The sequence below is a fragment of the Mustela putorius genome, unplaced genomic scaffold (genome assembly GCF_011764305.1).
Source record: "Mustela putorius furo isolate JIRA1106 unplaced genomic scaffold, ASM1176430v1.1 tig00003859_pilon_pilon_pilon, whole genome shotgun sequence".
Taxonomy (NCBI): domain Eukaryota; kingdom Metazoa; phylum Chordata; class Mammalia; order Carnivora; family Mustelidae; genus Mustela; species Mustela putorius.
This window is the reverse complement of record NW_025422011.1, coordinates 33399710-33421552: the sequence shown is the minus strand read 5'-3', so window position 1 is coordinate 33421552 and position 21843 is coordinate 33399710. Positions and strand designations below refer to the sequence as shown.

The following is a 21843-nucleotide window of genomic DNA, read 5'->3' as shown; positions in this document are numbered from 1 at the left end:
GACCTTGAGCAAATAACTTTATGTCTTTAAATCTTAGTGTCCTGATCTGTAAAATGGAGGTTAAAAGAACACACATCTCAGGGGGTTATCGTAAGGAATAGAGACAATACACATCAAGTGTTGAGCTCAGTGGCTAACACATAGTACTCAGTCTTAGCTTGATAATTACTAAACTAACAAGGGGCTCACTATTCTGAATATTCACTTGGCAAACTTTTTCAAAAAGCTTACCTTTGCCCTTGGATTCTAAACATCTGGAGTGAAAGAGGAAGAGAGTAAATTTAAACTGGCCATAAATCCTTTGCAGCTCATGCTATTAAAAAGGTGGATTCTATTTTTCTGCCCCTTAAAACTAGGTTGACCTTGTGATTTGCTTTGACCAACAGAATGGAGTAGAATTTTTTTTTTTATTAACATATAATGTATTATTAGCCTCAGGGGTACAGGTCTGTGAATTGCCAGGTTTACACACTTCACAGCACTCACCATAGCACATACCCTCCCCAATGTCCATAACCCACCACCCTCTCCCTCCCCGACTCCCACCCGGCAACCCTCAGTTTGCTTTGTGAGATTAAGAGTCTGTTATGGTTTGTCTCCCTCCCAATCCCATCTAGTTTCACTTACTCTTTTCCTACCCCCCAAACCTCCCATGTTGCTTCTCGACTTCCTCATATCAGGGAGATCATATGATAGTTGTCTTTCTCCGATTGACTTATTTCGCTAAGCAGAATGGAGTAGAAATTAAGCTGAGTCCCGAACTTGAGGCCTCAGGAGGCCTTGCAGAATCCACCTTCACGTACCTGGAATGCTACCCTGAGACTGTCATGTTAGGATGCCAAGCTAGTCTTTCAGAGAATGAGAGGCCATGTGGAGCGCAACCGAGGTCCCCGAAACCAATAGCCAGCCCCAACGTGAGGCTGGCACGTGAGAGAGGTCATCGTGGACTCAACCAAACTTGGCTACATGAAAGACTCCAGGGCAAACCAGAAGAGGGACTGCCCAGTAAATGCACAGAGACGTGAGAAGTAACAAAATGTTCTAATAGCAAAATGATGCAGGGAGGAAAGGTCAGCTGTGTGTATAATTGATCTGCCCTATCCCAGTGCAGAACCACTGCCCTGAACCTTCCTTCCCCATGCCTCTCTCCTTCACTTCCCCAAAGAGCAGCTTCCATGGTCTTGTTGTTTCGATCTCATTCTCTCTCCTTCTAGGAGCTCTGGCCTGAGACTCTCCTCAGGGCAATTCCTGGAGCTAGTACTGTAATCCCAATAATAGAATAAGCTTCCATCAGTCTTTGCCCCAAGTGGAAGGAGGGCTCAGGAACAACCTGTTAACCCAGAAAACAAGGAGGCTTGAGAACTGGCGATGAGGATGCATGGGTCTTTGTGTCCCCATGGCAGGTGGCATCTCCTGGGCATAGATGGGAGGGGGTGCTCCCTCCCTCACAGATGCCAGTCTCCTCTAGCTATTTTCCAGTTCCTCAAATGCAGGCTGGCAGTGAAAGCAAGGTAACTCTCCCTCTCTTGGACAATGAGAAACTGTAGCTACATGAATGGTGGTACCTTGATCCAAATATATACCAGGAGCTATTTTAGGCATCAAGGATCAGCAGAGATTAAATTAGACGAAGTCTCTTGCTAGGTTATAGTCTGGTGGAGGGAAGCAGTGTGGTTTTATTTGTTTAGAGCAAACAGACAATAAACAAACCAGCACTGACAGATGGATATAGAGCCAATGAAGAAGAATAAAAAAGGCTAAAGGGAGAGAGAGAGTCACAGTGAGGGAGATCAGGGAAGGCCCCTCTGCTGGGGACAATGTGAATATAGTCTTAAGGAAGTAAACAGTGAGTTTATCGGGGGAGAAATGTTGTAGGCAAAAGGAGCAGCGGCGCAAAGGCTTGAGGCAACTACCTACCTACTGTATTCTGGGCTCAGCAAAAAGCCCAACGTGGACAGAGTGGAGTGAGGAGAGCAGAAGGCTGGAGCTTAGTTGGAGATGCATCAGAACACCCTGTGGACCAATAATAACACTTGGGCTTTTACTCTGAGACAAAAAGGGAGCTCTTGAAAGGGTGTTAGCAGAAAAATGATATGCTCTGACTTCACAGCAGAGAATGAAGTTCAGGGATGCAAGCGTGGCAGCAAGGAGACCACCTAAAGGACACTGCAATAAGCCAAGCAAGAGATTATTATGGCTTGGATTAGAATGGGAGCAGAAGAGAAGAATCTATTTTGAGAGCTATACCAAGAGGATTTGCTGATGAACTGGATAAAAGGTATGAGAGACAAAGAGAAGTCAAGGATGATGTCAAGGTTTTTGGCCTGAGCACCTGGTAGAATGGAGTTAGGGTTATAAACCTCATCTAGGAATCATCAGCAGTATATAGGTATTAAAACTACATGACTAAGTATGGCTAGTATCAAAAAGACAAGAAATAACAAGCATTGGCAAGCATATGGAGAAAAGGGAACCCTTGTGCACTTTTGGTGGGAATGTAAATTGGTACAACTATTATAGGAAACAGTATGGAGGTTCCTCAAGAGATTAAAAATAGAAATACCATCTGATGTAGTAATTCTACTACCGGGTATTTACCCAATGAAAACGAAAGCAATAATACAAAAGGAAATATGCACTCCTATGTTTATTGCAGCATTATTCACAATAGCCAAACTATGGAAGCAACCTAAGTGTTCAACAGTAGATGAATGGCTAGCAAAGATAGGATACACACACACACACACACACACACACACACACACGTATATACATACAATGAAATGTTACTCAGCCATAAAAAAGAATGAGATCTTGTCATTTGCGATGATTCGGATGAACTAAAGGGCCTTATGCTAAATGAAGTAAGACAGAGAAAAACAAATACCCTATGATTACACTTATATGTGGAATCTAAAAACAAAAAAATAAACAAACAAACCCTTACCCTTAAACACAGAGAACAAACTGATAGCTACCAAAAGAAAGGGAGGTGGGGGGGTGGGCAAAATAGGTGAAGGGGATTAAGAGGTACAAACGTCCAGCTATAAAAAAAAAATAAGTCACAGAGATGAAAAGTACAGCATAGGGACTATAGTCAATAATATTGTGATAACACTGTAGGGTTACTCCCTGTGGTGAGCATTGCATTAGTAAATAGAATTGTCAAATCACTATGTTGTACCTGAAACTGACATAACATGTTTGTCCACCATACTTCAATAATAAAAGACAGAAAACTATACGACTATAAGAGCTCATCTAGGGAGTCAGTAGCTACAGAAACCCAAGGCCTGAACTGGAGCACTCCAGTGTTTCAAAGTCATGTAGAGGGAGGAAGAACCGGTGAAGAAGATTGACCTCTGAGAAGAGCATGTAATAAGGAAGGAAGAAAATCATGAAGACTGATGGACTGAAAACCTCCAAAAAACAGGGAGTGACCAACTGAGTCAAATTTGCTGACAATCGAGTAAGAGGAAGACTGAGAAACAGCTGATCATTAGATTTAGCAATACAGAGGATGCTATGATCTTGAGAAAAGAGATTTTGGAGAGGTAAGAAGGAAAGCCTGACTGGAAGGAATTCAAGAAAATGGAATGAGAAGTGGAGACAGAGTGCGGGCATCTCTTTCAAAGGGTTTTCCTAAAAGCAGAAGAAGGAAATGAAGACATGTGTAGAAGAGAACAAATGTAGTGTAATAGAAGCATTTTGTTGGTTAGCTTGAGCTGGGAGATATGATGCAGTATGCTTGAATGATTTGAATGATGACTGGAATGATCCACTACAGAGAAAAGCTGCCAATGCAGAGAGAGCAAACTCGGAATAATATACTTAAACAAGCAGTAAAGGGGATGGGGATACCATGCCCATCTAGAAGGGTTGGCCTCAGACAGCACAACCACTTTTGTTCTCATTCCTACCCACCTGGGCTGAATGTCTTCTCACATGGTCTCATTCCTATGCTGCTCTAGGCTTCCATCATTGGCTTTTACTGCCTCATGTTTTCCAGTGTATTCCATAGAGGAGAGAAAAAGGTCCAGATTTGTTCTTTGCTTACTACTCCTTCAAGCATCTGTACCGAGCGCCTTTCCAAAACACACCGATGTACTTAATGACTGAGTCCTATCAATTCTATAACCTTCACATCTCTCAGATAATGCCCCAGTTCCTCCTCATCTCCTCTGTTATTACTACCCTTGGTTCTGATCTTTCACCAGGACTCTTAAAACGATCTAATTTCTCTCTCTGCCTTCGATCTTAACCTAGTTCTAGTCAGTCCTCTCATCTTCTGACATCTTTCTAAAATGCAAAACTCTTCATGCTTGAAACTCCCCACTATCCAAATTCACTGGCATGGATGACACGGTGCCTCATGATCTGATTCCTATTTTCACTTTGTCATCTGCCTTTTCCTACATACAATCCCCAAACCACTCGCATCAAACTTCTCGCCTTTCATGCCTCTAGGCTTTCACATATTGTTTGCTTTGCCTAGGATGCTGGCTTGTTCAAGTACATATCTCTGTGGCTCTACTCTGGAACCCCTCTTGACCCTACTACCCCCTTCATCTAGGTGGAGATGGCCAAGTTTTTATGCCTCCACTGCACTTGGGAAAATGTCTGTTATGGTACTTGTAACATGTTATTGGACTATACTGTTTCCTCATCTGTATCTCTTAATAGATGATGAGTGGACCTAGTTGAAGGTGGTGATGGTGTCTTATTAATCTTGATATCCCCTACTCTTTGCATTGCACCTAGAAGTTAGTGGGACTAAATATTTATATTGAATGACTGAATGAGTAAAGAAAAGATAAATAGTTAAAACCTAGGTTTCTTTATGCCTACCTAGGATATTAGTCACAGACTTCCCTATTTCCCCCTCTTTGTCACATGTGACCTGAAGAACAACACAAAAAGTTACATAAAGCACTTAGTGAAGACTAGCACAGCTGTAAAGCACTCTCCCCTAAAGGCAAAAATCATATACCAGACCAAGAGTAAAGACCCGGATTTCCTCTGGTCCTGATTCCCTCACTTTCTAGATGTGCTCATAGAAAAGTCATCTAAATTCTCTGAGCCTCCAATTCTTTATCCATGGGACAGTAAAAACACTTGGCTCTGAGTATCCTTACATACTAGCTGTGTGGCTAAAATGATGTACATTTAAAAAGTGCTTGAACACAATACCTCCAGGAAGGTAAAAGAAATATAAAAATAAATACAGCACAGCTAAAAGACACCTAAGCCTGGGCTCTGATCATCTTTTGCTCTTTATTCTAAAACCTCAGGCCTGTCCCTGGGGAGGCAGACACTGTGAAACTGGGCACTCATGTCACCGCCTTGTCAGCAGGCAGCCAGATCTGCAGCTCAGCACAGGCAGGGATGCCAACACTGCAGCATGTGACTGGCCAAAAGCAACATTTACAGGAGAGGGAGTAAGATAAACAGATAAAATGAGAAAGAAAGAAGAGAGGCTGGGGAGAATGCAAAGGAAATTTAAAGGAAACAGAGGAGCATAAACACTCAGACAAATATGTAAGACAACTGAATAGGAAAGAGTATGAACTAAGGGTACAGAAAGACAAATCTACAGAAAAAACATGTGCAGTATATGTATACATAGACAAAAGTTGAGAGTTAAAATGCAAACTATGTGCCCTTCCCTCTGGAGTTGTTTCCTAAGAATACAACCCAACCCTTCGCTTAGTGATCTGAGCCACTCTCCAGGAACACAGTGGTAAGCATTCATGCCGAGGGATGCCCCATAAATTGCCAAGTGTACCCAAGAGCTCTCTGAGAGGGAAGTCGATCTTAGTCTTTGATGACAAGAGGTTTATAAACTCATCATGTTCGCTGTCAGGGCTTCTGGGGTTGTCGGTGTCAGGAAGAGGACCAAGTTGGGGCCAGTTGGAGAAAGTTCCTGTGGGTCCAGGAAATAGCCCTGGAGGTAACAAGATGGACTGTGGATGTCATGAAGCAAGCCTTGATCTGAAGATTAAGGTTATATGGAGCCCAGCTTCAATGTGCTTAGTCTCTACTAAACAGGTATCTAGCCTGCTCCCAGTGAAACAGTCTGGGAGTTGACCATTCACCAATCCAGGGCTGTTCAAATGAAGGTGGGCCCTTGTTGACTCAGTGGACATCAGCATCCTCCCACCATACAGTGACTGCCTCAACTCTGGAGATGATGTTCTCAATGTATTCCCTCGAGGCCATACTCTGAGGCATCCGAGGAGGAGAAAGGAGAGGAAGGCTTCGTGAGTCCCATTAGCAAACCCTGAAGCCTGCCCCCCAGGCCAAAGCAGGGGCTCAGCTCAGTAACTCCCACTGACATCCCACTCTGGGATGGTCCTGATAAAAAGCCAAAGGACAGGGTGACACAAGTTGGCTTTCCTGTTCCCAAAGCAACCTCATCTCAAAAGACTGGAAGCCCTCAACATGGTCCAGAATGCCTCATCCTCCAAGGAACTACATATGGGTCACCATCTACAGAGACTCTTGAGGTCAACCATAGTTTGTCAGAGTAAGTAGAATGGTAAGTAGGGTCAGAGCAGAAACTAAGTCACCTTTTCACTTCTAAAAGTACACCTAAGAATCTACCAAAGCCCTATCTGTCTACCTTCCAGCTGATTTCTAGGGAAGCACAAAGAGGATCAGGAACCCCAAATCCTCTAACTTGTAGCTGCAATGAACACAGAGTATTTACAAGACAGAAGCCCTCCCTGAGGCAGGTAAAAAATGACGCCTTACAGGAATATCCCCAAAACCCTAGTCTAGTAAAAATGGGACTGTTCTACAAAGCAGAACCAGGTATTGTGCAAAGCCAACAGGGAGAGAAATGTAGCTCCAGGAAACCATACTAAAGATACTTACAATGGTTTTAAAACATGATCCCGGGGCGCCTGGGTGGCTCAGTGGGTTAAGCCGCTGCCTTCGGCTCACGTCATGATCTCAGGGTCCTGGGATCGAGTCCCACATCGGTCTCTCTGCTCAGCAAGGAGCCTGCTTCTCTCTCTCTCTCTGCCTGCCTCTCTGTCTACTTGTGATCTCTCTCAGTCAAATAAATAAATAAATCTTAAAAAAAAAAAAAAGATCCCTTAATTCTTTGACATGTCTCCTATAAAAACCACCCCTTTCCTTGAATCTGGGTTCTACAACTGTTTGACCAATAGCATATAACTGAAATGAATCGGTGCCAATTTTCAGGCCCAAGCTTCAAGAAACCAGCAGCTTCTACTTCCTATCTCCCATGCTGTGAGGAAGCCCAGGCCACGTAGAGAAGGTACATACAGGTGTTCTAATAGACCCGGCTGAGGTTCCAGAAATAGCCAACATCAACCCCCAGACATGAGTCAAGACACCTCTAGGTGACACCTGCCCCTAGTCAATGAGTCACCCTACACCTTGAAGTCCTTCCAGCCAAGGTGCCAGACATCATGGAGCAGGGACCAGCCATCACTGCAGTGTTCTCTGAATTCCTAAGCCACAGAGTCTGCGAGCATAATAAAATAGTTGTTTTACACCATAAATTCTGGGGTAGTTATGTCGCAGTCCATACGTGGAACAGATTTTGGTACCTAGAAATTTAGTGCTGTTGAAACAAAATCCTCAATCACTGACTTGGGGACTGAGTGACAGGCTATCAAGAGGGGTTAAGGGAAAGTAAGGAAATGTTAGTAGAAGCTAGAGGGAAGAGGACCCTCTTAAAAAGGTTGAAAACTTTGGTAATTCTGTCCCCAACAGCAATATGGAAAATGGGAAATCTACCTAATTCGATGATCCAGCTGGAAGTATCTTGGAGCAGAGCGCTGTGGGTGCCATCCGACGTCTAGCTGCCTACAGTATAAGACGGAAGAGAGGAGGCAGAAAAGGGACTGTTTCGTTTTCAAGCAACACAGAAAGGAAACAGAAACGAGAAAGGGCTTTCTGGGTTAGAAAATAACACTTGTTTCTGTCTCTCTAGACAGGAAAGAATTCTCAAATTAAGAAATGGCTTCCAGATTGTACTGGGAGTTTTACTATATGTGTGCGTGTTCGTGTGCGTGTGGGTATGTGAACTGATCAGACTATACACTTTAAAGGGTTCAGTTTACTGTAGTTTTAATTATCCCTCAATAAACCTCTTTGAAAAAGAGCTAGAGTAGGACTAGACCCTTGTCTAATCTTAAAAGATCCTTTGTCAAGGGTGCCTGGGTTGCTCAGTGGGTTAAAGCCTCTGCCTTCGGCTCAGGTCACGATCCCAGGGTCCTGGGATCGAGTCCCGCATCGGGCTCCCTGCTCAGTGGGGAGCCTGCTTCCTCCTCCCTCTCTCTGCCCACCTACCTGCCTACTTGTGATCTCTGTTTGTCAAATAAATAAATAAAAATCTTAAAAAAAAATCCTTTGTCAAGACCTAAAAAAATGTTTTCAAGCATTGCCTCAGAGAATCTCAGGGACAGACAGACAAAAGGCCTTCTAATGATTTGAAGGGTGGGCCTCGCAGATCCTCTGTAAATGGTAAGGCTTCAGAGACTCTTGAGAACCCCTGTCCCAGAGCACTCTCTAAGGGAACCCAATGCAGGAAGGGACTCACAGTAAAGGGATCTATATATGGCCTCCTATCGACTTCAGTACCTTGTAAAGGGATTCAAAAGAAACCCACGAAGTTTTTAAATGAAGTATATTGGCTGGTACTAGAAAGCACAGGGACAGTATAAAATGCAGGGAAGACTCTGGGCACTTGAAATATTGTGGGCATGAAGCAGATGGAGAAAAGTACTCACCTACACGAAAGAGCTACTTTTGATAGAAAAGGAAGAGTCAGAGTCAGGGCAGAACTCAAAGCCCTGAGGGGAGAGCCAGAGACAAGGTAAATGCCTCCCAGGCAGTAAAACCAGGACCTAAAGAAGGCTTCCAGTCACTCGTGCCTCGCTCTGTATGAGAATTATAATGGGCCAGTAACTGCTGCGCAGTCTCCGGTTTCCCTCTCTGTGAAGAGGGCAATCTATAGCAGTTTTTCTGGGCCTGTCCCACCAGGGTACCTTGGGTGGCAGATACATACTCTCTTCAGTTTACAGGTCTACACATCAAGAGAAATAGTACCCAAGGAACTGCACACAATGAGAGAAAGGGACTGCACCCAAAGCGTTTCATCTATACCTGAAATTGACTCACATGATGAGATCTTAGACTTCGAGCTGATGCCATGAACAAGATGAGACTTGGGAAGTTAGGGGAGAGACTGAGTGTATTTCACATTGGGGAAGGACGTGAAGTTTGTGATCAGAGGGCAGACTATGGCCGGTTGCATTTTCCAAAGACAGTGACCATGACCTATCCCATCTCACTTGCCCTTCTAACAATGTGAAGTGGATATTCCTCTCATCAGGTGGGAATTATTTTCCCTCCACTTGTGTGATGTTGTGATTTATAGTAAGAAATATAGAATTGGTCTTAGTCCCATTTCTGGCACAGAGCTCCTAAAACCCTTGGAATTGCCTAAGTGATGACAGCGGTCAAGGTGTCTTTCGTGCTAATGAAGTGACTTTTGGACTACACCTAAGCATGGGGGCTGTTTGCCAGGAAAACCAACCTTGTGATTGGAGGATTGGAACTTTCAGTTGTCGTCCTCCCCAGAACTCCAGGAAGGGGAGACCGGCTGGAGGTTGAGTCAGACACCAATGGCCAGTGATCTCATCAATCATGCCTATGCAACTGAAAACTCCATAAAAACCCAAAAGGGCAGGGTTCAGAGAAGTTCCAGGTTGGTGAATCAGAATACTGCCACATGCCACTGTGCAAGGCCCAAGATCCCCAGGACAAAAAACCCTTTCTTTGAGACCTTGCCCTATATATCTCTTCATCTGACTGTTGATTTGTACCCATTAATATCCTTTGTAATAAACTGGTAATCTAGTGAGTAAATGGGTTTTCTGAGTTCGGTGAACCCCTCTAGGAAATTCATGAACCCAAGGAGGGGGTCAAGGGAACCTCTGATGTTTAGCCAGTCTGTCAAAAGCACAGGAAACATCCTGGGCTTGGGGCTGGCATCTGAGCCAAAGGGCAGTCTGTGGGACTGAGACAGTCTCAGAATGGAGTTGAATTGTAGGGCACCCAACTGGTGTCAGAGAATTGCCTAGTGGTTCGGGGAGCACTCTCACACACCCCACCACATTGGAACTGGGGTGCAGAGCTCTTTACATTGAACTTGGACAGACCTTCATTATCACCTTAGACAACAGGGTAAAACAGAAAAGATACCACACAACTTCTGTGGCTAGGTCATTAAAATGTCATGCATTTTTGCCTACTTCTCTTGAGATGCTCACTCTTGGAACCTGGACATCATGCTATAAAAGTATGTAACCAAACACAGAGGCCACATGTAGGTGGTCCCCAGCTGATGTCCGAGCTGACTGCCAGCATCAACAGACATGTAAGTAACAAGTCTTCAGATGACTCTAGCCCCTAGCCACTGAGTCACCAGTGTTGCAAGGAATAGAGACAAGCTTTCCCTAATGAGCCCTACCCAAACTGCAATTCATGAGCAAAATAAGTGACTGTTAAGGTTTTAAGCCACTAAGTTTAGGGCTGTTTGTTACGCAGCAATAAACAACCAGGCAAATTTTACTGATGTCACTGTTGGATTCTAGGAAGCATCTCAAGTAACAAGGGGCTAAGGCCACAGGGCCTGCAGAGAGGTGGCCTGCCACATCAGGACAGGCTCTGCAGCACCATCTTTTACCCACAGCCATCACTCTCAGGAGAGTTTCCCTATCTGCGAGCTCTTACCCTCTTCCTGAACGCTAAGACAGTGAGCCCAGATCAGTGCCCACTTTAGCAGTGGGACCCCAAAAACCTGCACATATGAGTTGAAATTATGGTTCCACAGTCAATTACCTATGTGGGTTTTAGCTTCCTCGTATGTAACATCAAGTAACTGGATGAATTCCAAGACCCCTCCAACTCTAACATTCCAAAAGAGTATGTGCTGGGCCTCCAAAGAGTTCCAACAGAGTAGGGGAAATAAGACCCCCATGAAATGCACCCTAGGAGGTACTGTATAAGAAGTGCCATCTGGACGCTCCAAACAAGGGTTCTAAGAGTGAATACAGAGGGGAGGGAAATCCTTCTTGGCTGGGTGGTTAAGAAAAGCACTTTGTAGCTCTTGCAGCTAAACTTGCAGAAAGGTAAGGTTTGCAGTAGACAACAGTGAAGGATAAGAGCAGAAAGAAAGACCTGGGCTTTTTATGAAAGCCAGGCCAAATTCGACCTGTAACTCTTGCAAAGTAACTCTTTCAGCTAAACTTGCAGAAAGGTAAGGTTTGCAGTAGACAACAGTGAAGGGTAAGAGCAGAAAAAAAGACCTGAGCTTTTTATGAAAGCCAGGCCAAATTTGACCATGTCATACTTGACAACAGTTTTTGAGCAGGAAGATCCCAGGAATGTTTAGAGGGAGGTGAATGGAGTGGTGTAGTAAAACAACAAAAGGACCAAGACAGTTAGCCTTAAGTTCTCTCTCCCTTTAGCTTTGTGTTTGGAGGGAGTGCCTCTCCTTGTCCAGGTCTCAGCTTCCCAATCTGTAAAACAAGTGGGTTCAACTGAATGAGCTCTAAGGTTCCTTTCAGTTCTGCCTTTCTAAGAGCCTTGGGACTGAATGGAAAGGGAGCCTGAAGTTGGTAAGACCTATGAGGGAGGTACTATGAGGACTCAAACAGCACAGCAGGCTATGCTACAAGAAGCTCTTCTCCCAGACATCTAATCAACTGGCCAATAAATAGTTATCATCTTCTACATACCAGGCATTGTTCCAGGCTCAAAGGAGAAGAAAAGAAGTCAACCAAAGTCCATGACCCCAAGAAGTCTACACTTTCACAGGCACCCAGGTTTCTCACACCTACATCCAGAAGCAATATTCCCAAACACAATACTGATAGCCTGTACCTCCATGGGGCAGTGACCTGGATGCTGGAGTTTCACAGTGAAGAACCTTGTCAAGGAAATCAGGAGGCATGATGAGCCTTCTGAGAAGTGCCCCTACAGCCTGCCAGGCCTTATAGCACAAGTGAAATCTCCTGAGAGCAACACGTAGCAAAGTTCACCCCATTTAGGTGGCTGAATTAGCTTTAAACATATACAATAAACATAAACAATTCCTTTTTTGCAAGTCACCACACTGCTTCTATTCTCCCTCTAGGTCATCCACACCAAAATCATAAATCCTCTGAAATCCAGGGGAGCTTGGAGAATCCCACCTCCCACTCCCAAAACTGGATGCAACCAAATTTTTTGAGCTGGGGTGCAAACCCTATGTAGGGAGGGTATATCTGGCAGCTGAGGGTGAAGAAACATGCCCATGCTGCCTCATTAACAAAGAGAAAGGGAAACCTGCTCCAAGAGACCAAAACCCAGCAAAGAACAGAACTTCAGTGGTCAAATGAAAAGGCTTAGATTTCCTCCTCCTACCTACCCTGACAATCAAAACTGGGCTATTAAACTATGGAAAGAACCTAGGTGTCCATCAATAGATGAATGGATAAAGAAGACACAGTATATCTATACAATGGAATACTATGCAACCATCAAAAGAAAAGAAATCTTGCCATTTGCAACAACGTGGATGGAACTAGAGGGTATTATGCTTAGCAAAATAAGTCAATTGGAGAAAGATAATTGTCATATGATCTCCCTGATATGAGGAAGTAGAGATGCAATGTGGGGGGTTTGGGGGTTAGAAAAAGAATAAATGAAACAAGATGGGATCGGGAGGGAGACAAACCATAAGACTCTTAATCTCACAAAACAAACTGAGGGTTGCCAGAGGTAGGAGGGTAGGGAGAGGGTGGTTGGTCTATGGATGTTGGGGAGGGTACATGCTATGGTGAGTGCTGTGAAGTGTGTAAACCTGGCGATTCACAGCCTGGACACCCAGAACATAACTAGCCCTACCCCAACCAAAGCGCAGCATCCTCCTCACAGCTACCCATTCTAGAGGCTGAGGTCCCCAAAGCCAAATTTATCCCCCTTAGCTTCAGCAGAGGGGTTTAGGAAAGGTACATGGCTTTAGTAAAAGAGTCCGGAGGTTATTCTAGGACATTAGCATCCAGCCTTGAACCAAACTTGAGAAGCCCCGCTGAGAGCTGTATGTCAATCTTCCAGCTCTGGAAGCTTTTATCCCATCATAGGAACGAAGCTAACATTTATTGAGAAGCTTTATGCCAGAAACTATGTTAGGCACTGACATATATTATCTCATTTAATCTTCACAGCAACTCTGTGAGATACATGCTAGTATTATTATTTCATAGATGAGTATCCAAAATTTTGGAGGGCATAAGAAAATATCCTGAGATCTCACTATCTGGGGAGTAGTTAGAGCTTGGACTTGAAGCCAACTGTATATGATTTCAAAATCTGTGGTTTTTCTATCTAGAATTTTACATTCCACTTTATAAAGAAGAAGACCAAACCAAGAAAGTGAATTATAGCTTACACTGACTAAAATTCCCCAAGTTTCATTGTTTACAGTCCAGCCTAAATTCCTGTAGAACCTAGACTTCTGCTTGCAACTTGTGCTAACATGCATATCTGTCTCCCCACCCCGATCCCCAGTGTAGTCAACATCCCTCATTACAGTGTAGCCTAGCTCAGGCACAGGCCCCAAGCTGTCCTCATCTTAAGGAAAAGGATATAGCTGGGAGAATGTCAGCTGCTTCTTTCTGGCTCAGTTCCTGGAGCTCTAGGCTCCTCCAACAGTATAAATTAAAGTCTGTAAAGTACGGGTCCCTTTGCTCTCTCCTATGGACACTTATACAACTGGAAAATAGCATAGATATTAGAGATGGCTTTTGCTTCATAGTCAGCACAACTTGGGCCCAGGTCATTCACCTGGACAAGTGTCAGAGTCATGACAATAAGCATTTATATTTTGGACCCAAGACATTTGGCTGCCCCTTGATGCCACCCTCCAGTGAACCCCATTCTCCCAAGAGTGCTCCCCTACTCACCTGCTCAGAGTTCCCCGAGGGGCCTTAGTGCCTCCAGCTCCGTGGGTGATGCTGGAATTCTTGTTGGCAGTCATGGTCATTTCTGCTCTCTGCAAACCCAGAGCCCTGCAAAGAAGACAAGCCCTATTAGCTGAGTTTCCGCAGGCAGCCGAAAGTACCTCAAGCATTTCCAGATGACCTCCAAAACTGCTAAGAGGGTTTCTGTGGCGGGTGGCAGGAATCACTTTCCCACATAGATTTAATTCCATGTGTTACAGCTTAAGAGCCTCAAGGGATCCCTCATCTGGTCTAGGCAATGAGTCTGTGAGCTAACACATAACTTATCACTTCACAGAAAATGACAAAACTCCATTTCCATCCTACCTCTTCTCATTTCTTAAAGATTCCCAAACTTCTAGCATGCCATAGAGCTTTGGCAAATTCATCCTATTTGCATACCTCCTGAATAACTATTTATTCAGTATTTTCTTGAACCAACTTGAAACTAACTTGCTTGTCTTTAAGATTTAACCTTGTTCAATATAATTAATCATTTAGTCATTCAACAAATATTTACTGAACACCTATGTCCTAGGCACCACCATCCAACAAAGAATGGAACAAAGTCTCTGCCCTCAGGGAGATCACATCACAGGAAAAACAAACAATAAACCTGCGCATGTCACATGTGTGTGATACATCACTGTACCTTTATGTATAATATGTATGGTCATGATAAGTAGTATGAAGAAGAAAATGAAGCAAGGTAGAGAGACAGTGAAGATCTGTTATTTGAAATAGAAGGTTCAGGGAGGAATATTCTAAAAGAGTAACATTTGAGCCAACACCATAAAATTATGAGCTGTATTTTTTCTAATATTCATTAAAATTAAACTAACACACATTACGGCATTTAAGTACTGATAAAGTGAAAAAGGTCCATTCATGTACCATACAGAGTTAGCAAATATATCATTATTCTTTGGGGAACATTATTTTATGTTAAAATAATAAAAGAAGGAAAAAAGGTTAAAACTTAAGAATACATCCAGATTGGAAATGAAGAAGTAGAATTATCTCTTATTTGCAGATGATAAACTCATGTACACAAAAAAATCCAAAGGAATCCATTAAAAACTCTTAAACTAATATATAAAGTCAGGCAAATTTGCAGGATACAGAGTAATATTTTAAAAATCAATTTTCCTTCCAACCACTGGCAATGAAAAATCTGAAAATGAAATCAAGAAAAACAATTCCGGAGCGCCTGGGTGGCTCAGTGGGTTAAAGCCTCTGCCTTCGGCTCAGGTCATGATCCCAGGGTCCTGGGATCGAGCCCCACATCGGGCTCTCTGCTCAGCAGGGAGCCTGCTTCCTCCTCTCTCTCTGCCTGCCTCTCTGCCTATTTGTAATCTCTGTCTGTCAAATAAATAAATAAAATCTTTAAAAAAAAAAAAAAGAAAAACAATTCCATTAATAAGAGCAGGAAAAAACCTTAATATTTCTAAGAATACTTACAAAAATACTTGGGAATAAATTTAGCAAAAGAAATGTAAGCCTTGTATAGTGCAAACTATAAAACATCATTGAAAGAAATTAAAGAAGATGAAAATAAATAGACATCCCATGTTCATGGATCAGAAAATTCAAAATCGTTCGTTAAGATGGCAATATTCCCCAAATTGATTTATAAATTAACAGAATATCCATCAACTGCAGAAGCTGACAAATTGGTCCTAAAATTTTATGGCAATCCAAGAGATCCAGAACAGCCAAAACAATATTGAAAAAAAAAGAATAAAGTTAGTAAACTCAGACTAATTCCAAAACATACTACAAAGCCACAGTAATCAAGACAGTGTATACAGATATAAGAATAGAAACAGAGATCAAGGGAATAAAACTGAGAGTCCAGAAATAAGCCCAAACGTTCGTGGTCAATTGGTTTTCAACAAGAATGCCAAGACTATTCAATAGGGAAAGAAGTCTTTTCAACCAATGATGCTAGGACAACTGGATATTCATATGCAAAAAATAAAGTAGGATGCTTACCTTATACCATACAAAAAAAATAAATAAGTAAAAATGGATCTCCGACTTAAGTGTAAGAGTAAAAAATTACAAAACCAAAGCTTAGAAGAAAACAGGGGTAAATCTTTGTATCATGAGATTAGGCAATGGTTTCTTAGATCTGATAACAAAAGGACCAGCACCAAAAAAAGACATAAACTGCATTATATCAAAATTTAAAATGTTTGTGCTATAAAAATGCCACCAAGAAATTGAAAAGACACCCACAAATGGGGGGGGGATTATTTGCAAATCATATATCTGCTAAGGAGCTTGTATCCAGACTGTATAAAGAATTCTTTCAATTCAATAACAAAGACAAATAACCCAATTAAAAACTGGACAAAGGATTTGAATAGGCAAGATATAAAATCAGCCAGTCAGCTTACGAAACAATCACCAGTCATCAGGGAAACAGAAATCCAAACTACAATGAAGTAATATAACCTCACACCCACCAGGATGGCTATAATGAAACAGACAGATAAAAACAAATGCTTGTAAGGCTGTGCAGATACTGAAACCTTCATTTATTGCTGGTGAGAATGTACAATGGTGCAGCCATTTTGGAAAACAGTTCGGCGTTCAGAAAAGTTGTACAGAGTAACCATATGACCTCACATGATCCACTCTTATGTTTATATCCAAGAGAAATAAAAACACTGTGCCCATAAAATGCCTATATACAAATGTTCATAACAGCATTATTCATAATAGCCAAAGAGTAGAAACAATCTAAATGTCTATTGATGGATGAAAGCACAAAGGTATATCCATACAATGGAACATTATTCAGACATAAAAAGGAATGAGTAGTGATACACTATATAATGTGCAAGAACCCTGGTGCCATTTTTACAAAATGTCCAGAACAGACAAATCTATAGAGACAAAAAGTAAATTAGTGGTTGCCTAGGTTGAGTTGAAAGTGGCAGAATAGGGAATGGCTACAATGAGTATGGGTTTCTTTTTGAGGTGAAAAAAAAAGTACTGGAATTAGATCATGGTGACGGTTGCACAGCTCTGTGAATAAACTAAAAACAATTGAAATGTGTGAATTTTATAATATGTGAATTACATCTCAATATAGCCATTAAAACCTAAGGGCAAAAAAAATCTTTTAAGTGCGCTGGAGAGTGGATGTGAGAAAGAACACAATTGATACACCAAGCATTCCCAAAAATGAAGTGCATTGGGATGGGAAAGTTAAACAGATTTATTTACAGCCACTAAAAGACCTTATTCTTAGAGGCCATCTTACTTATTACCTTGGTACGAATAAGTGATTGGTCTCAGTAACAAGAAAACCAAACCTAAGCCTCACTTTTGTCCTTCACAAAGTAGAGAAAAGCTTTCTCTAGTTGTTGGGGAGCGGGGAATCTTTATAAACCTAAGTATACAGCATGTTAGTGATGATGACGATGATGATGACAATGATGATGATGACACTGAGGATAAGCAGAAGTCAAGCCTGCCACCAGATCCTCTGTGCACACCGGCTCTCATGAGATCTTTATCTGCCCCCAACCCAGTGCCAAGTGAAGTGCTTGGCATATGGCTGTGTGTGCAACAGAAGAAGGAGAAGAGAGGCAGCCTCTGGAAGCTTTCCCAGGCCGGCTCTCAGGGTCCTCAGGGAGCACAGTGCCCATGGTAACAATGGTCACAATAACCATCATAACCCATCAAAACAACACTAGACATGTTCTAGCAGCTCCAGGGCAAGTCCTCAGGGAAAGGGCAGAAGATCTGTGGAAAGACCAGAAACTGAAAGATATTAAAATAACATGATAAAAAATATATTCTTTCTTTCCCCGAATTTCCGATCTAAGGAGGGTGGGCCCACTGCTCAGAAATGCTTTCATGTAGTTGAATATGAGAACACAGAGCCAACTTAGTAAGAAGGAAAAATACAGATGACTCTGACATTTGTTTGGGCCAAGAAGAAAAAGCCTGGGAAGAGGTAACCAAGAGAGGAGTGGATCAAAATTTCTACGAGGCCCATGGCAAGGATTCTTGATCACACTTCTGCAAGAGCACAGCTGCTATTCTCAAAAAAAGTAGCCTTGGAGATCAGGCACGTTGGGCAGGCACCGCCGAAAACCCCAGACAGGCCCATTCTGTCAGAAGAAAAGAGATGCCAACTTGCCATCCTTCCTCCCACCTGCTCTCTCTAGGCCAGGTCTGTGAGATCAGGGAATAATCTAGGGGCTTGAGAAACTAAGGACCAGGCTAACCCTTTACACCTGAAGCTCAGACTTGCACACTGTACATGGATGGCTTCCTGAAGGACACTGCTTCTTCCAGGGCGCTAAGAGCAACTCCAGGCTCTCAGCTAGGCTTTTTTTTTTTTTTTTAAAGATTTTATTTATTCACTTGACAGAAAGAGAGAGAGATCACAAGCAGGCAGAGAGGCAGGCAGAGAGAGGGGGAAGCAGGCTCACCGCCGAGCAGAGAGCCTAATGTGGGGCTCAATCCCAGGACCCTGAGACCATGACCCGAGCCAAAGGCAAAGGCTTAACCCACTGAGCCACCCAGGTGCCCCTCAGCTAGGCTTTCAGTCTGACATCTCAGTTAGCCTGGCTGCAGGGAGAGAAGATACTCCCAGTAGAGGAAATACCCATTGGGAATGGAGCAGAGAAGGGGGCTGAGAGGCTGTTTCGTTAGTTCTCAGGCCCTTCGATGCAAAGTCCAGGCAGAAACTGCATGTTTAGAAAATGAAATTGTTCAGTTAGCATCTACCACCAGTCATGAGTAGCTCAAAAACCCAACTCTGACAAATTATAGACAACCATCTGAAGAGTCAGGACTATCCAGAAAAAGGACTATAATAAGGTACTCCTAAAATTGTTCTACAAACTCTGCATTGAGACGAGACAAAGAAACCACCAACCCAGGTACTTGAGGTGCAGCGGGAAGAACACCTGACTTGGGGTCAAATAACTAATTCCAACCCTGCCTCTACCAACTGGTAGAGGTAACCAAGAGGAGTGGATCAAAACTCACTGCACAAGTGAGTTTCAAAGACTCAACTTTCTCACCCTAAGAGCAATAATAATAATATGACCTACCTCATGTGATTGCCTGGCACAGAAGCTTAATAAATGGTTTTTCTTCCAGGTCATGCTGCTCGAGGTATTTGGAAAACAACCAGTCCATTCCTGGCCTTAAGTCATCTTTAAACTCCCTGTTACTACTGTCACTCAATCCATTTGCTTATGCAAGCACTGTGCAAAGGCACAAGGATATAAAAACATTCAGACACAGTCTCTGCCCTCGGAAGATATAACTATAAAGGGAGAAGAGTCAGGTAAAAACTGGACCCCAGGAATGCCTTATAGGGAGGTGACATTTGAAGTAGGCCTTAACCTATTTGTTACATATGTTAGAGGACCTCGGGAAAGGCAAAGGTACATTTATTAAGACATGTTCCTAAATTCTTTCTGTAACAGCTGAAGTTATAAGCACTTCACATGTATTAAATCACTTCATCCTAGGAACAACCCTAAGAAGTAGATACTATTATTATTTACGTGTTACCAAGGAAATCAAGGTACAGAGCACTTAAACAGCTTGCCTTGAGTCACTAGGCTAGAAAGTGGCCCAGCAGGAATTTGAGCCAGGTAGCCTGCACCAGTGCCCCAGCTTGGAGCCAGGACTCTGTATTACCTCTAATCATCTTCTAATTCAGCTCTCACTACTCTCCAGGACAAGTTTTCTAATCAGGAAATTTAGGTTCAGAGAGATTGAATGGCCCAAGATCACTCACCTAGTGAACGAACAGGGCAGGAATGTGGGCACAGCTCTGTCTGACTCCACTATCTACTTACCCTCCTTCACATCAAAGGGGCACTTATTAAAAATACAGTCCCAGGCCCCACCTCTACCTCCTGAATGGAAATCTATAGGAATAGGGCCTAGGAATTTGCATTTTAAGCTAGTTTATATACCTCTAAGGGTGAAAGCTTGTGTCCTACTGCTTTCTGAGGACTTGGAAAGGTACAAAGGTGACTACTGACCATCTTCCTAAGGTTTCCCAGCTGCAAGCAAATAAAAGATGGATATTCATTTAGTCCCTTATCCTCCTCCCACCCCTCAGCTTCTTCCAACCTGCACAGGAACCACCGACCTTCAACGACAGAGAGCAGGTCCAACATGAGGTCCGGTGAAAGCATTATCAATGTCTCCTCTAAACAGTTCCTCAATTTTCTGCTGCTCAATGCTCCTGTATCTCAGAGCAACTCTTCCTGCCACCCACCTCTGGTAGCTAACATCTGCCTTCTGCACTTTCTCCTCACTTTCGACTCCTAGGAGAAAGAGTTTATACCTGAAGACATTGCTGATGTTTTATAAAAGCAAAAATAGGTCTCATCCGGCCTTCCCTTTATTTTTAAGAAATTTGAATTAATTACCAAACATTTTAAAAAGTGGGGAGATACAAATAAAATACAAATAAAAAGTCAGACTGGCCTTTCTCTTGAAAAATTAGAAAATCTGATGTCACTCTCTGCATTTCTGCGTGGCCACAGCTGACTAGACTGAGTAAAAGGGGCCCACTTAGATGCAGCAAGCTCTCTCCAACTTATGGCTGTCCCTCCCCACCTGGTGCCTGCCACTGGCCAGCTGACTCTCCATCAGCAGGTGAGTGCTGTAGCCCTAGACTAAGTCCCAGCAGGTGAGGGTTAAGAGGCACTGTACCAGGAACATGCTTCCAGTGGAGCAGCTACACGAAGTCTCTGGAGAGCCAGGCCTACGTAGTGCAGGGAAGAGGAGGCTATTTCAGTGCAGGGCACACCACCTCTGAGCCATTTGAACCCCCCCTTCCCTTCTATTCTCCTCACTGCCACTGGAAGAAAGACCTCTGGAAGGCTCCTAGCTTTAGCCTGGGCCAGCCTTCATCTTGCAACTCTCTCTCTCCCACTCCTTCTCCCTATAATCCAATCCCATGACCATAAATGCTCTCCTAAAGGTCCAGAAAGAGATCCATCAGGTCAGGCTCTGAAGGGCATGCCTTCCAAGGGATGCCCAACCTCTAAGAATAAATCTTCCTACCCTAGACAAAAAAAAAAAAAGTTCCCCCTTGTTTAGGTGATACTTCTAAAGGTCTGTGAGAGACTTTCCCAATGGGCCTAACTGTGGACGTGATAAGACATCTTGCCCCTGAAGGAGGAGACATTTGAACCAGCATTTGGTGATGAGAAACAAACAGCAGCACTTGGATGGAAGAGTCCCATTCTGCTGGAGTTAAAGTTGCCCTGTAGAGGAAACACAGACCCTGCCAAGCACTCCACTTTACTGGTCCAGGTAAGAAGTCAAGATATCCGACAAAGGAAACCTCTAAACCATATCAGAGAATTTCTGCTAACTGCATTTCACTAATTTCTTAAGCAATCTCCCCTGTGGACAGCCTGGAGGGAAGGAAGAGGTGGGAAAGGGAACAGAGCTCTATGTGTGCACTGAGACCCTAGAGAATGCACAGCTCCATACAGTTGTGGTCTCACCATGGTGACGTCAGCACACCCCCGCCCCCCGCCCAGGGAACACCTGCTCAAACCCTCCTTCCCCTCTTACTGACTCCCTCCTGCAACCTTTCATCATTGCAGGTCCTTGGCCAAGAAAAGGAATAGACAGACCAGCAGCTCCCCCAGAGGAGGGCTTAGGTCTTTAATTTCCCCCCTTCAAAAGTCCCAGCAAGCAACACTGGCACTACCAGCTTCCAGGAGGGTCATCACTAGAATGAGTTCCTTTTAACCACCCAAAGTGGTTTAACCACTCAAACCAGAGTTCTCAAACGTGTGAGTGTTTGAGT

The 21843-nt window shown here is 43.3% G+C and overlaps 1 protein-coding gene across 9 annotated transcripts in view; it reads right to left on the bottom strand.

The window, feature by feature from the left end:
- DENND2B (DENN domain containing 2B) overlaps positions 1–21843 on the bottom strand; it is a 173270-nt gene that overhangs the window by 38104 nt on the left and 113323 nt on the right. For 8 of the 9 annotated variants that reach the window (XM_045065852.1, XM_004751927.3, XM_004751930.3 and 5 more), the window contains one exon: positions 13989–14093. In XM_045065852.1, coding sequence (XP_044921787.1) covers positions 13989–14068 — 80 coding nt within the window. In that variant the 5' untranslated portion in view covers positions 14069–14093. Of the gene's footprint in view, positions 1–7770; positions 7863–13988; positions 14094–21843 lie in introns of those variants that run through there. The other variant, XM_013055800.2, reaches the window with a different exon arrangement.